The 15,782-nt window shown below is 41.2% G+C and overlaps 1 protein-coding gene across 2 annotated transcripts in view; it reads left to right on the forward strand.

Moving 5' to 3' along the window:
- The first annotated feature begins 233 nt into the window (after nucleotides 1-233).
- Nucleotides 234-15,782, forward strand: part of ZNF292 (zinc finger protein 292) — a 57,959-nt gene continuing 42,410 nt past the window's right edge. The window contains exon 1 of one of the 2 annotated variants that reach the window (XM_065730994.1): nucleotides 234-479. In XM_065730994.1, coding sequence (XP_065587066.1) covers nucleotides 315-479 — 165 coding nt within the window. In that variant the 5' untranslated portion in view covers nucleotides 234-314. Of the gene's footprint in view, nucleotides 480-11,032; nucleotides 11,049-15,782 lie in introns of those variants that run through there. The other variant, XM_065730996.1, reaches the window with a different exon arrangement.

Below are 15,782 nucleotides of genomic sequence, written 5' to 3' on the forward strand. Positions count from 1 at the left end.
GGCGGGGAGCGCCGTCACGTGGCCGCACGGCCGTTGGAGGGGGCGTGGCGCAGTCGTCACGTGACGCGCGGAGGCGCGCGCGCTCCCCCTTTCTTGCTCTTGCCCCTCCCTAACCGAACCCCGCGGCGCGGGGGATGGGGAGTGCGCGCGCGCTCCCCCCTACCCGTTCTCTCCGGCACGTGACCCCTCCCCGGAACGTGGCATTGTGTAATCACGTGACGCAGAACAGAGCTGCGAAAGGGGGGGGGCGGGCGGCCGAGGCTGAGAGAGAGGGAGAGGGGGGGGCTGCGTACGCGACGGAGCGGGGTGCGAAGATGGCGGACGAGGAGGCCGAACAGGAGAGCGGCGGCGGCCCCGGCGGCGACCTGCTGGAGCTGCGACGCCTGCGGGAGCGGCTGCTGGAGCTGGAGACGGGGCTGCGGGAGAGCGCCGAGCCCGCCGTGCAAGCGGCCACCGAGTACTGCAAGCAGCTCTGCCAGGTCAGGCCGCCCTCCTCTCCTCCCTTCCCCCGCTCCGAGCGCGCTGCTGCGGGGAGGCCGCCGGTGCTGGGGGCTGCGCGAGGCCCTGCCCGGCGGTGGCTTGGCTCCGTCCGGAGGAACGGGCAGCCGTCGGTCCGGGGCGGCGGTTTGCCGCGGGCAGTCGGGCCGGGCTCCCCGCTTGATGCTGCGGGCTGAGGGCGGGCGGCCCGCCCCCTGCGCCCGGAGCCGCTCGGCCGGCCCGCGCTCCCCTGCCCCCGCCTTCTCCCCTCCCCGGCGGCCGCCCCGCGTCTCGCGGTCTCCAGGCCCCTTTGTTGCGCTCTACGGCTCGGCTCAGCCCAGGGCCCTTTGTTCCTGGCGGCGGCGGCGGACGGACCCCCTCCCCCCCGCCACCCCGCGTCCCCTGTCTTCCCGCACCCCTCCTCCCAGGGGGGCGGCGGCTTGGGGGCCCGGCTCCACCGCTGGGGGGAAGCGGCGGCGCGGCCCAGGTGCTCGGGGCCCTCCGCCGCTCGGTGCGTTATCTCGTAGCCCGCGGCGATCCGGAGCCGCTGGTATCCGGGATGAGAGGAAGCGGTGGGGGGACTAAACTTAAGGCTCCGGTGACGGCTGGAGGTCTGAAGGTCGGCGGTGCTGCCCTCCCCGCACTCGGGAAGGGGGGACGAGGGCTGCCTGGAGCACCGCTGCGTGGAGGTGCGATGTGCCGCCCGCTTCCCGAGGCCCCGCGGCCTGCTGCTGCAGGTGCTGCTGCTGAACTGCTGACCCCGCAGCATCCCTCACCCAACAAAACTTAGCTGTCGGCTGCTGGAAGCGCCGCTGCTCCATCTTAGCTTGTGTGTTGCCCTCCTTTCTCCGATGTGTCCTTTTTCAGCTGACGATGGGCATGACGCCGTGTAAAGCAAGCCTTGGGGTGCTGAATTTCTCCCCAACTTCTTCCGTAGCTTTAGTCTTGGTTTTAACGGTCACTGTATTTGATAACAGCAGTAACATCTGCTTACACATTGCTGTCTGTTTATACATTGCTGTCAGCCATCCATGGCGCGTGGACGAGTTGTAGAAGGTGGAATGGGTGATTGTGAATTCAGAGATGGGTTTTGATCTTGTCTGTGGCTTCATTATCTTCTCTGAATGAGCTTATTCCTGGTGGAAGCCATTGTGGGGTGCCTTGCTTGACTGTCACTTCAGCAGTAGCTGGGCACTACTATTTGGTAACCAGGGAGATCCACTGCCGAGCACTTTGAGCACATTACCTTCTCAGGTTTGATTTCATTCATACAGGACTTGCATTCTAGGCTCTCTTTCATCAAAATTTGTCGTACTGTACTTGAGTAGAATGTGTGGATGCCCAGAAACAAGAGTGGTTTATATTGGCTCACATCACTGTGTTCTCAGTCTGTCTGGTCTTTGTGGTGGCTTGCTTAGATTCATAGTGGTGAGGTGGAAATCTCCTCTGGCCTGGGCTTACAACTGAATGAGCTGCTTGTGGGCAGACATGCTTGGCCAAGTGGGAATGCAGACACCTTTCTGGAACCAAGTAGATTACTGGTGTTAGAATCAGCTTTTCCAGTTGAATTATGATCACGTGTACTTAGTGAGCTACTTAGTGAGGTTTGATTGATTTTCGCACTGAGCAAAAACTCATACTATTATTATTGTAATGGCTGTTAACAGAAGTCCATTCTGAGGCCTGGTTCTTTCTGAAATGTACACCTTTAAAAAACAAGTCTCTGCACCAAAAAAGATACACAGAATTGACTTAGATAAGAATCTGTGCTCTTCGATAATGTCGCTGTCACCTCTGTACCAAGAGAGTAGGAAGGCTGAACTTGTTAGTGCTGTGTGCAAGCATCGTGATGTGTAACACTGGGAGTTGAGACATGCTGTTCTGTGTTGAAAGACTTCTCTTTAATCTGAGGTCTAAACAGTGGTCTTTTCCAACCTTAATCATTCTGCTATGTCTCAGTTCACCTAGTCCCACCATTGACCTGTCACCGCCATGCCCACTAACTGTATCCCTCAGTGCCACATCTGCAAGATGCTTCACGTGAGTAGCAGTCATGTTGGCTGGGCATTTTTCACACCACTTCAACAGATTTTTACATACCTTCACCTATGCTGATGGTGCCAAAATACTACTTGCTCAGCTTCTGCTTCAGTCCTTTACTGGGGCTAGCACAAAATAGCACCTATGGTTCATAGAGTAGGCTGAACTGCTTAGCTTGTGCTGCTTGACAGATTATGAGAAAAATCATATCGTGGTAAAAATCCTCTCAGAAATCTGTGTTTTAAATGATAGTTTATGGGCTTCTGCCATGATTTCTAGGATCAAGTCTTTGGATAAGTATGGTTAAAAAATAATTTGACTGCTCATACATACAAAACAGACAGCCTTGGAAGTCTGGAAGTGTAGCACAGAGGAAGTTTTCTAGTGTTTGCCTTGGTGTGATTTCACCTGCATGGTTTTCTTCATGCTTAGTTTCTAGGCATGAAATAACGACACGGAACTTGGATAATCATTCATTCTGGTTTTAGTTTACCACTAGAGCACGTTATTTTTAGTTGTTATCAAGCAAAATTCACGTTGTTATGAATGTGTGTAAAATGCCTTATTAATTGTGAGTCATACTCTTCTGTTGCAGCTTGGAAGCTAGCAAGTCCACAGCAGTTAGGTTGTCACAAAGAGTGTGTGCAGACTAGAACTGCCAAAGCAAGTATGTTCAGCAGTAGTAGCTGTAAATGGAAAGTGTGAATTTGCAGGAGTTTGGAATGGTCTGAAGAGAGTGGTGTTCTCATCACCGTGTGGTAGCCTATTACATTCTTCTCCAGCATTGTTCTTTAAGGGTATCTGCTGATTCCTATCTGCTGATGCCCATCTGTATTCCGTTACAAAAGAGCAAAATGATTTTTTTATTCCCCTTAGAGCTAGAGGAAACATGATGCCAGTGGGTATAGCCAATAGAGGAACCTTTGCTATTTTTCACTGCCCACTGTAATCTTTATTTTCTTTAAAACCAAACAGGTAACAAAATTTATTTTCTGGCTAATCTGGTGTTAAATCATGGAGTATCTTATTCGGAGTATCTTTCTATAGTTGGTACATTTCATCTTGGACCTTACTAGTCTTACCTCTTTCTGACTAATGTTTTCTGAATCTGCTTCTGAGTTTTGCTTTTTTTTCTTCCTTCTCGTTATTTCTTTGGGCAGTACATACCTTCCAAAGCTGTAAGACCATCAGGTTTGTTGTACTAACATGCAAGTTGTCAATAAATTGCGATAACAATATTTTTAACATAACATTAAAAATATGAAAAGAATCAGAGCTGTTGTGCTGTCCACAATAACTCTGCTGATATGTTTTGTTTCATCTACTGGTTATCTTACCACTATTATCTGCTTATTGTGAGAAAATCATGTGTTAAAATATGCTAACATGTGAGTTTAGCCTTTGGTATGACATGTTAATGTACTTCCACGATAGCCTGCTCATTCATTACTGACTGTCAGCCTAGGGTTGTCTTAACACTAGTAGCAAAAGCTAAGTGCTAGTGGAGAACTTTGGAGGGGAAGAAAGGGGACTTTGCTGCTCAATTTAAAGTGAGAAAAAGAAATCCTGCTTTTTAATTGATGTTACCTCTCCCTGTAAGTGTATACAGTTGCTGCTTGGTAGTTTACTGATGTATTCATTGAGGACCACTTGGTGTACTGGTCCGCCCCTAATACTGTAAGGTCATACTCCCCACTGTGTTGTGTCGTGCTAGATTACGTTTTACTGATGTTGGGTTATAATAATCTGATGATCATTAGTGAAAACTTTGAATTTATTGTGTACTGTTTACAGGTAATCACTAATGATTTGTCTGTAATGGAGGTTACTTTAATCATCTTATTGCTTTTGGTTTTCAGTTTTTATACATCACATGTTCTTCCCAATGTTAGGATGCTGTCATTATCTTTATTCTTGTTATCTTCCTCAGTTTTAGTCTCCATATTCTCAGCTTCCTCTTCAGATTCAAGGTGACAGAAATAGTCTTCAGTTCTGAACATAGAAGTTGAAATAAAGCCTGTTTTAAACCTTTCAGCTACGAATTCTGGATTTATCTCAACCTAGTGTGTCTTAATCCAATGACAAAGGAGGTTTTCACTAAGGCTTCTTTATTTTTTTCCTGTAGGAGTTAGAGCACAATCTCTTACCAGGAGTCATTGTACATATAAAGACCTCAACAGTCTTTGAAGGGCTTCTTTGCTGTTTCATCAATCACCTGCAGTTGTGATGCCCTTCCTCCTGATGTGACCATAAGATCGGTGTTCGCCAGCAGCAAAAAAAAGAAACTGTCAGCAAAATTTCAGGTGCTCTTTTAGTAGAACACCTCATTGCTTATTCTTGACAGCTTTCACCAAACTCTTAATCAAATCTGTAGGTAGGTTCTTTTTTTTTTTTTTTTCAACTCAGCAGCTAACTATGATCTTTACACTATACAGTCCTGCACTCCTGGAATGCAGTGAGCTTTTTTGGTGTACGAGCAGATGGATGCTGGTCAGGTGAAGCTCTTCACTGATAGGCAAAAACCACACACACGTTTCTGTGCATTGACCATCGCTGCCCTGGGCTCTGTTCTGTGGAAGGCTTTGTTGTCATGCTGCTTATTGAGCTTTCACTTCAACGCTTTCCTGTATAACCAGGTTTCTGTCTTTTTTTTTTTTTTGAGCATATCCTAATGCTATAGCTGACTTCCATGTTTCTTTTAAGTGTTTTCTTTTGAGTCCAAAGTGTGGTTTTGGCATTGAGCACTGTTAGGAAGTTTCTGTCTTTACACTTCAACTTTGCTGTATTTCTTCTCATCTCACAGCTGACATTTTTATTTCCATTTAATACCACTTTGAGGGTAAGATTTGCATAGCAACTCCTAGGCTTTCTCTTTTACATCTGTACCTGTGACCTCCAGATAATCTGCCATTCAGGAAGTGCATACATCTGCTAGAAAGCAAAATCGTTTCAACTCTGGTATCCCACACAGATTTCCAAGTGTGTAAAGAAAAGCGATTGTAATCTGTCACATCTCATTCAGACTTCGAACTGTTTCAGGTATGTTTGAGCTTCTACATCTCTGTAGGTCCTGACACACTGAACCACTTACTGCCTTACTGGTCTGCAAAAAGGCACTTCCTGATCTTTAAGTTACACTATAAGAGTCAGGGTTTAAAATAAATACAGTAGGAGTGTATATCTGCATAGAATGCATATGTGTTTAGAGAACACTTTCCTGTTTAGGATAAGTCTAACCATTGACCATAATTAATCTTGTTTTATCCGCAGTAGTAGCAGAAGTACTTGAGTCATGTCAGTGTGTACATGTTCTCTCGTTGCTTTTGTTTTGGTGTAGATGATTCTAGTCAAGTATGTTTGAACATAAGAACTTCAGAGGTGTGATACACATGGACTTTGCTGGGATAGCTAAGATGTTCAGGCAGGGTACTTAGTTCACCGCGTGTTCTGCTTGTGTCACATCCACTTAACAAGTTATATTATAGCTCAAGTCTAATCATCTTATGAAACGTAATTTCTTGTGGATTATTTGAATTGTAACCCAGTTATTGATTAGCTTATTCAAACAACTAGACCTGGTGCAGTTAGTTTTAGATGTCTGTGTTCTCTACAGCTTGTTTATGAAAAAGGACTGAGCTTTAGTACAGCCTTTTAACATTAATGTTGGGTGAGTGGGGAGGAATCTTAAACTCATTTTGTTGGCAAAAAATAGTCCTTAACACGCTGTTATAGAAACTAATTTTTATACATTGCTTTCAGTGTAAAAAAGGAATCATTTTTTATTCTTGATTGTAAATAAATTTTCTTCTGCACTAACAACTCCTTAAAAAGAGGTAGAACTTAGGCAAGAGCGGTCATTGTGATGCTGTGTTTAAGTTTTGAAAACTTTCCTTTTGAACTAGCTGTATTTGGAATGTGGATCTGGAAGAGGTTTCAGTCATCTAGATTACAAGTTCAAAGCAGGATTTGGTTTTGATAAACTAGAACTACAAAAGCTTATTTAACCCATTCTCAAAAACTTCAGGTAAGAAAGATTTTGAAAACACTATAGATGATGTGTTTTAGTTCTGTTAACCTTGCCTTTAAAGGCTTTCTTACTGTCTTACTTAATCTCTCTCATTGGAATTTAAGACTATTAGGATTTATCCTGTTCTGTTAGGTGTGAAAAGTAATGTATTCCTTTTCTAATGGACATACCATTCATGCTTTCAAAGGTATTTTTGTCTTTCTCCACTTTTCTGAGCAGACAATTCAGTGAGAAGGTGACAGTCCACGTATGATTTAAGATTTAAGGTGGCTTTTTTTGTTTGTTTTGTTTTTTTTCAGTAAAACATATGTATCATTCCTGCTACTGTCTTGGAAAAAAGGGATGGTTTTGGAAGGTGTGACAAATAGAGGTAGTTCAGAAGACAGAGAAATGAAAAACTAATAGAATTCTCAAATTTTTAGAAAAGTTCACCTTTGTATGTACGATGTCAAATGTGATACTGAAAGAAAGCATTCCACTTAGTGACCATGGTGATGAAAATATTTCAGTTCAGCAAATATATATCTGGTGTCATAGTTACCCTGATGCTGCAGGTATTTGCTGAGTCAAAGAGACTTGATGTTTTACTGAAGTTGTTAGGGATAACCCTCCTTTTAGCAAGCTCCCATTTTTCCAAGAAACACTTTCAACCAAAAATAGTTACTCGCTGGGTATGATGTGTGGATTACAGTTAGCTTTGCTCCATGGCATCTTTGATTTTTTTTACTGCCCATTCAAAAATGGAGAGACGTCTTGCTGTACTGAGCCCTTTGCTTATTTAATAATGAACATGTGGAAGTCTTACTGCAGAATTTACTCTTAGTAGTTGACTGTAATAATTCTGTGTATGTGCTACCATAATTAAACTTATATATTATTCATTTTCTGTACTACAAGATTTCTGCCATCACTTTTTCCCACAAATCCAGGCTTTTTTTACTCCACTTAAAAGCAATACCAGTAATACTTAGTTGCCCTGTTACAAAGCAATCCAAGATTCACTTTTTAGAAAACACTAAAATAGTGAATATGGAAAATGTTTATTGTGCAGGACTGTACAACAAATGTATTTTTTTTACTACTCGTGTTCAGGATTCTCATTGTATCAGGATGTCCATGTTGCATCTCTTGGTCCCTTGTAAGGAAGATATGCATACATTTGAATATTCAGGCCATTGTTTCACAAACTGTTGGGCTTTTTTTTTCTTACTGTTATTTTGTTAGCAGAGAGTTCATAATGACATAGCTTCGGGGGAAGCAGTAAAAAAAAAAGTGCTCTTTTGCAGAATCTTTATTTCCATTGTGACAGAAAGTCGTGTAATTTCATGTGGCCTTTCCTTAAATAATAATTAAATATCTGCCATTTAAATGGGAGTTCTTTTTTCTCTAGGCTTTATACATGCATATTCTGTATGTTGTAAGTGGTTCTTCGTAAAATTTCCCTAAATTAGGAATCAAATTGGAACCGTTATTAGGAGACAGCAAGGTACTGTTTCTTCACTGTACTTTACTATGTGAACTGATGAACCAGTTTCAAATTTGTGTATGTATGAAGTATGTCTTCAGAAAACAGTGCTCGAGGCATTGATTTATATCTTCCTTTTCTTTTGTAATTGTAGTACTGCTTATAAAGGCCTCTGTACAAATCCTTGAGTGCTTATAGTTCAGTGGATTATGCTTCCATTTTTGTGAGGGAAGTTGGCAAGACATTGTCATCAGCTTCTCTTAAGTGGAGATTTACAACAACCTTTTACCTATTATTTAAACTTAAATTTACAGTGTGACACAATTACCTGTTTTATTGGGTTTGTCTTTGCATATGCTAAAAGCATAATGTTGTATGTTTTAATAAGCTTTTCTGTGATGTGAAGCTATTCTCCTCTATTTGTCTTTCCAAATACGCATTAAAGGCAACTCAGTGGTATGACTTCTGGGATCTTTCATCACTGAGGATGAACAGCAGTGCTTTTATTTGTGAAGAGTTAATCTAATAATACCTAGCACTTGGCAGAACAAAGGCGTTCAAAAAGAAAGGTGTATGTGACATCAAAATGGAGCTTTATGAAGTTTTACTATGACAATAAGCCTGATGCAGTAGAAAATTGAACTAAACACATAAGAAATGAAACCAACCAACCATATCTAGTTTTTTGCAAGTTTATTCTAATCAATCTTTTTGTTCATTTCCTCTTTTATAAGATAAGTAGTCTTCCAGTAGGTAATATCTCTGACTTCACTGTTTCTTGTATGGAGCTAAGCAAAATTCATCTTTTCATGAGAGAATAAGGAAAATCTTGTGCCTAACTAATGTAGTTCTTCCTTGATTATTTCATTTAATCATTCTAAACTAGTAACATTTTTTTTTGTCCTTGCAGGGCCTCATGTAACCCTGAAAACTCAGCCAAAAGTCCATCTAGTTCCAGATGCTGATTCCTGGTGTTATTCGTGACCTAACTGCTGGGCAGCTGTTTTGCTGCTCTGAGAAATGTAGCTCCCTAAAGTTCTTTACAGTTCTTTAAAGTTCTTAAAGTTCTTCTTTTTCTTACAGTAAAATCCTTCAGGATTTCTGTAGGGTAAATGCCAGTCTTTTATCTTGTACCTCTGTTGTATTTTGGGCTGAATGTTATTTTAAGAGTTTTCATTTGAGCTAATTTGGGTTTTGTATATTACAAAGAATGTTAGTAGGTACAACTGTTTTTTGTCTTCTGTTAGTCAGAACGATGGAGATAAGTCATTCTGATGGATAAGTAAAATTTTGTTTAATATTTATGCATTTAATGCTCTGAATTCCGTGTTGGTGAATCATTGGGGTATATTTAGTGATCAGGCATCAAATCAAATTACTAGTATGGAGATCCTCAGCCTTGTGATTGCTGCTTAGAGCTCACAATAGTACTCTGTTTTGCAACTGAACAAACACAAGGAGGAGCACAAAAAGTGTTAAAAACTTAGAACCACAAAGGCATAACTTGGTATGAAGAGAACAACTGGGATAAAAATGTATACTGAAATTTCCTTCATCTTCGCTACTATTCATTCATACGTAAGTCCTACAGACCTGCATCTTGCATTTATTATCTAGTTGAAACTGGCACAGCGATTGAGTCCTGCTCTTGGGTACTGGGCAGACTTTGCAAACTGTATTGGTGATATGGCAGGAGCTCCCAGTTCTGTGGGCTGTTACTATGTTCAGCAGAGCACAGTCTTGCTTTCTCTCTGGTGCGTGGAAGCAGTGCCTGTATGTTGGTACTGCTGTAAAGATGTGTCAACTTATTGGGTCTCTGTGAATCAGGTAGGCTTTGCCTTGTGCTTTCACAGGAAACATAGATCAGATGGAGGCGTCTTTTGGGATATCAGGTTGATGTTGCTGAACAGGCCAACAAGGAACCTTCCTCCTGAGGAAAGGGATTATCAGGTTCTCATCAGAATGAAGAAGCTTGGAAGAAGTTGCATTCAGCTGATGAAAACCGCTAATGCAAATACCTCCCACAGATTAACTACAGAAATATTTGTAACGTCTTTCTTTACTTGACCAAGAGAGCAGGTTCAAGTCATGCATTTTCCAGGAAATCACATATTTTCAAATCGGATATGGTTATTTCTGGATGTTTTCCTATTTTTAATCTGTCCATATGCCAGTCTGTTAATTAAGGAGTAGGTAAATTAGATTTCCTGGCAGTGGATAGAAGTCGACTGTAATGAGCATCCCACCACATTCCAGAAATGCCTGATTAATAGCCAACTGCTGAATATTGTTTTTAACTAGACACACTAAAATATGAAGGTTGGGATGGCATCATGAAGTTGAGACCTGAATGAGAGCGAAATGTAGCCTAGGCCTATTCCATCCTCACTTGCAGGTAAGGATGCAAGTAAGAAATGACAACTTGCTGACAAGGTTGGAAAGAACATTTTGAATACCAAGTGTTAAAAGTCTATGTGCAAGCATAAAAAGTAATTTCTACTGCTGTGTGTGGCTAAGTGTGACGCTTAATAAAGTCATTTCATGAAATTTAAAATAATTTTTGAAACAGTTTGTAGGTATAAACAGAATGTCCATTCATTTTCTAAGCAATTCTAGTTATGTTTTAAAAACTAGCTGGATTTCAAATCTTAATCAGAATAGTGACTGAAGAATAATAGGAGGATTGGAACCTTTATCTTGCCTCTTGACTTAATTATTAGCAGTCTGAGCTCACACTGTATGTTCAGTGTGCCCAGATGAAAAACATACCAACTGCTTGCTCCTTTGAGAAATATGGAGAGAGAAACATCTATCTGTTAACAGAGAGCTCCATGGTTGCTAATTAACTTTACAGAGAGTCAACTTTTATCCTCGCTTTTTTTGTAGTAGTAGTATTTTATTGGGGATAGTCAATGATGCAGTTATTGCTCTGAGAGTTGCAGCAGCCTTGCTTGAGCCCCAGGATAAGCCTTTCTGCTTCTGTATATACAGAAATGCTTCTTTCAAACTCTCTTACAGTTTAGACTCTGCCTTAGAAATGTAAGTGTATCTGAACTGCATGCTGCTATCTGGCTTAGTTTAGTGTCTGTATTGTGGGGGCAGTGGCAGTGTGCTGCAGTTGAAAGTTACGTGCGTAAGAAAGCACATCTGAGGGTTTTTTTTTCCTGTTGTTTCTTTTTCTGCCAAGTGAAGTATAAACAGTTGGATAAGAGGCCTGTTTAACTTCCTGTGCTTGTGTGCTGAAGGCTCAGGGCACTGGTGTCCTTACAGACTGACTTGTAACAGGAGTTGCAGATAGAAGTTAATCTTTAGGGTGAGCTCTTTTATTGCCTGTCATCATTGCATAGATACTTCTTGCAGTTTGCAAGTCTCTTCCCAGGGATGTGCAGCCATGAGGTGTGTTACAGTGAAGTAGCTGTGAACATCAAGATTATGAAAGCCTTATATAATGTAAATTAATATGAAGAAAGGAGGGGACAGTTCAAATAATCCGTGCACTCATGCATCTTCAGAAGCCTTGACATCTGTTTAGCTGGTGCATATTTATGGTAAGCAGAGCCACAGTGAGATTTCTAAGAGATTTCCATGAAGCAGACCTAGACGTTTATTTGTGAGGATGTTTTTAGGTAAGAGCTAAAGAAGTAACTCATCATTATGATGACTTTCTGTCTTTACCCTCAACTTTCACGTTTTGTGAATTCCATGGATGATACTCGGTAAACTTATTTTATGTAATAGATTGCTAGTACATCGATGCATGAATGTGTGGGGGTTGAACAGAATGAGAAAGTGAATCATTCATTGTGGGGTAGCTGATCACCTTTACTGGAGTTCAGATGTACTCTAATTCTTGTTATTACATCAGAATTGATTAGAAGTTACTATCAGTTCTTTAGCAATTACTTTTCCTGGAAAAAAGTATGTGTCTGAATTTACTGTTGTCTTCAAAAATCTCAAAAATCCAAAAGGATTGCTTTCCTTCATTATGGGTTACTGCAAGGTATTGTATGGGACCTGATTCCCTGCTGTTTCTGTGTGACACCTTTTTTATTTATGGTAAGGATTAAGCATAAAACTAAGGTCTGTGTCTTTATATTTTTGCAATATTGCTGCAAGAAAATTGTGTCTTTGTAATGCAGTTCATTCTTTGTTCTGGTTTGATAGGCAACATTTCAGCTTTACGTGGTTGTTCTGAAAACTCAGACTGGGAAAAAGATGAGGATAGTGAGAATAGAGTGCTTATTTAAAAAAAAATGTTAGATTGCCTGAGGACTGTGGATGGATAGCATTTTGTATCACTGCTTTGTTGAGTGCCTTTAAAATTGTTTGGAAAACTAGTACTAAATTATGTGAGCTAATGCTGAAACGCATTAGTTCTCCATAAAGAATGGTTAGCTGTACCTGAGGATAGATACCTATGTATCTGAGCACAACATATAGGATAATTCAGTGCCATTGTGTAAGAGAGAGTGCAAAACAGACTGTCTTATCCCAGTGGAAGGGGAAACACTAATAAAGGCAAGAGTATATAAACATTCAAATTTGTATGCTATAACAAAAATATTTGTTACTAAATGTATGCTCAGTAGATAGAATGATAAAATAAATGATTGAGAGGACAGTTTTCAGATAATGTAGCATATCCGTAAGAGTTGTGAAAACCAAATTAATGAATATCTATACATTAGTGCTGTGGTCAGACCAGAAGTTTGTTTTGAAAGAACATTGTCCCCACTTACCATGCATTATTTGATACTGTGGAACACTTTGACAGTATGGAAATTGGATGCATTTTGGATGAAATTAAAACAAAAACTGCATCAGGCCTGATTGCAGGCGACCTAATTCAAGCACTACTAGGTTATCTAGTTACTGGAGCCAGTTGAAAACTATCCCAAAGAGAGATCTCTTCTGGTGGTGTTAAGAGTCCAGTCCTCCTGGACTAGGCTTTTGAATTATTACATACATGGCAAGTATAATGTTTAATATCAGTACAGTATCCCAATTGCAATGGACAGTGGGGTCACAGCACGTGTGTAACGCCCATTACGTCTCTCCCTGCTTCACTGTCACAACTCTGGGCAGGAAAGAACTTTCTTTTCCCCAGGAAAGAACATGAGAGTCTGCTGCTCTCCCCAGAATTCTTTTGCTAGTTGTTCAGTTCTTATACTTTGTGTTGAGTTGAGTCATGTATCACTCCCCCAGAGCCAGTCTGGTTAACTCAGGGTGACATTCATGGCTTTTTAATGAATGGGTGGCCTCTTCTCCCAGGTGATTACCAATAGGACAGGAGAGAATGGTATCAAGTTGCACCAGGGAAGGTTCAGATTAGTTATTAGGAAAAATTTCTTCTCAGAGTGTTTAGTCATTGGGACAGTTGCCCAGGGAAGTGGTGGAGTCACTGTCCACAGAGGTGTTTAAGGAAGGGGTGGGTGTAGTGCTTAGGGACATGGTTTAGTGGGCAGTATTGTTGTTAGGTGCATGGTTTAACTAGATGATGTTATTAAGGTTGGGAAGGACCTCTGATTCTATGGTTATATAAACCTGGGAAGAAACAGCTCGCTGTCTGGTCCTCTCAACTGTTGAGTTGTTAATCTAAAGTAAAGACTGCTCTGTGGTCCCCTTTGTGTTTAGATACTCTGTTTCTTTGCAGCAGCTGTGGTCAGTCACTCCCTGCATTGTTCATTGAATTTCGTGGGTGCATCCTCCTTGCCTATCTCTGCTGAGCCTCCTTCCATTGTAGGAGTTTACTGGTCAGGCACATATTCTACCCTGAGGGGTTTAGTCCTCCATGTGTCAGCACCAGCCCTTTTGCTGTATGGATCCACTCCTTCTGCATTGCATTGCTCTGCATTGCTCTATTATCATGTGAAATCTTAGGGGAACCAGCAGTCACCTGCAAACTCATGTGGTGTGTACTTTCTAAGTTTCTGCTGCTCATCAGCATCTTTGAATGGCACACACTCTTGACTTGAGTCGTTCTTGGACTCAACACATTTGATTCACACTAATTCTAACTTGCTTTTGCTTTGCTTTTAACTTGATAGTGCAGCCTGTGTTGTCTGCTTGGGGGCTTCCTCCCATAGAGTAACCTGCTTTAGCAGGGCAGTTGGTCTCAGTGATCTCCAGAGGTCCCTTCCTACCCCTGTGATTCTGCAGGTATAGAGCAGTTGAAATTTTGTGCTTGACAGGAATGGAAAAAACACTGAGGAAGATGGGAACTGCTGCCTGTTAGTAAAGCAGAGGAGAGGGGGCAGGAATTGGATAGTTCTGCACTGTATCTGCTGAAAATGAGAATGAAAGCAATTGCTTAAATGTGATCTTCTTGTAAGCAATAGATTTGAGAGTTTGGCTTCAGTCCTCCCTTCTAGGCTCAAGTCAATCTCTCCATTAGAATTAAAGCAGCTTCAGCTTCCATCTTCAGCCAAAGATATCTTGAGTTTCTAGAGCTAGGCTTTGCTTAATGACATTGTTGTGAAGCAACTTGGAAGGAGCATTCAGAGTAAAAATAGTACAATGGCCACTTAAGATCTTGAAACGTTTTGCTAAAATTAAGTGAAAATGGGAATTTATTTTCTTTGATCATCTGTTAATCCTAAGTGTAATATTCATAGTACTTACACGCTAGAAAAAATGTAATACTTAATTATGTAATCCTTTGTTTTATAAATGCAGTCTTACATTCTATACATGCTGAAGTTTTGCTGTTCTGTTCCAGGTTATGCTTCATGACAATACCTGCAACATAAGAGCTGATACTCTCAGTGCTTGTGTAGGCTACAAAATTAAGATAGTGATGCTAATCACTGGTAGGCAAATACTGATTCAATTAACTAGTATCAATTTTGTGTAATTAAACTGTTTTGGAAGTGAATTAGAGGTATAGTTCTGAGTCAATCTGTTGTAAAATGCCCGTGGCTGGAACTACGTAATCTTTTAAGTCCCTTCCAACTCAAGCCATCGCATGGCCCCTCCATGCAGAGATATAAGTAACTAAAATAAAAATTATCTTTGTTGCCTTATACTAATATGCCTTGGTTCTTTTTTTTTTTTTTGTCGTTCTGTGAGGGCAGTGGTATTTCAGGTAGTGCTGTTCTGTCCAGTGTTTGTAGTGAATATCCATGCCCCGTGCCTTTCTATGTAAATTCTGTTCTAGTCTAAGAACCACTTTGCATACGATGCAACCCAACTAAAAAATCAGTAGGAAAACAGGCTGCTTATGTTTGTGCTTCTGTGTTGAAGGCAAACATGAAAGGGAGGAAAAGATGGCTTACTGTTACGGTGCTGGAGAATAATATGTCATTCAACAGGACTGACTCACAGAGATGTGATAGGGAGACAAGATAATCTAAGTGTTTAGCTAGCTCTTTAGAACTCTTTGAAAATCATCTTGATCATAGTAGTTTAAAACTTCAGAAAACCTGAAGTTGAAATCTCTCAAAACATGAAGTAGCCTTATTTAAAATAAGCACTTTCTACTAAGCTGTCTTTAGCATGTAAAACTAGTTCAGGAACTATTTAAGTTCTTTTCCTTCAATATTCCGTTTGACCAACAGTCTCAGTTTAGGAGTTTTGTCCTTTGTCCTCATGCAGCGTGGATGTAAATGCTTGTTTCATCCCAGCTATTCTTTAGTGGCCTCTAGTTTCCTTCTCATAGCCTTTCCTGGGAAACTCATTTGAAAAGCACTAACACATGCTTATTCTAAGTTGTAAATTGCAGACAAGTTTTAAGATCCCTGCTTTTTATGTGATGAAAGGTTTGTTCTCCATCTT

Source organism: Cyrtonyx montezumae, unplaced genomic scaffold (genome assembly GCF_038088225.1).
Source record: "Cyrtonyx montezumae isolate F1298 unplaced genomic scaffold, pur_monq_1.0 scaffold_13, whole genome shotgun sequence".
Lineage (NCBI taxonomy): Eukaryota > Metazoa > Chordata > Aves > Galliformes > Odontophoridae > Cyrtonyx > Cyrtonyx montezumae.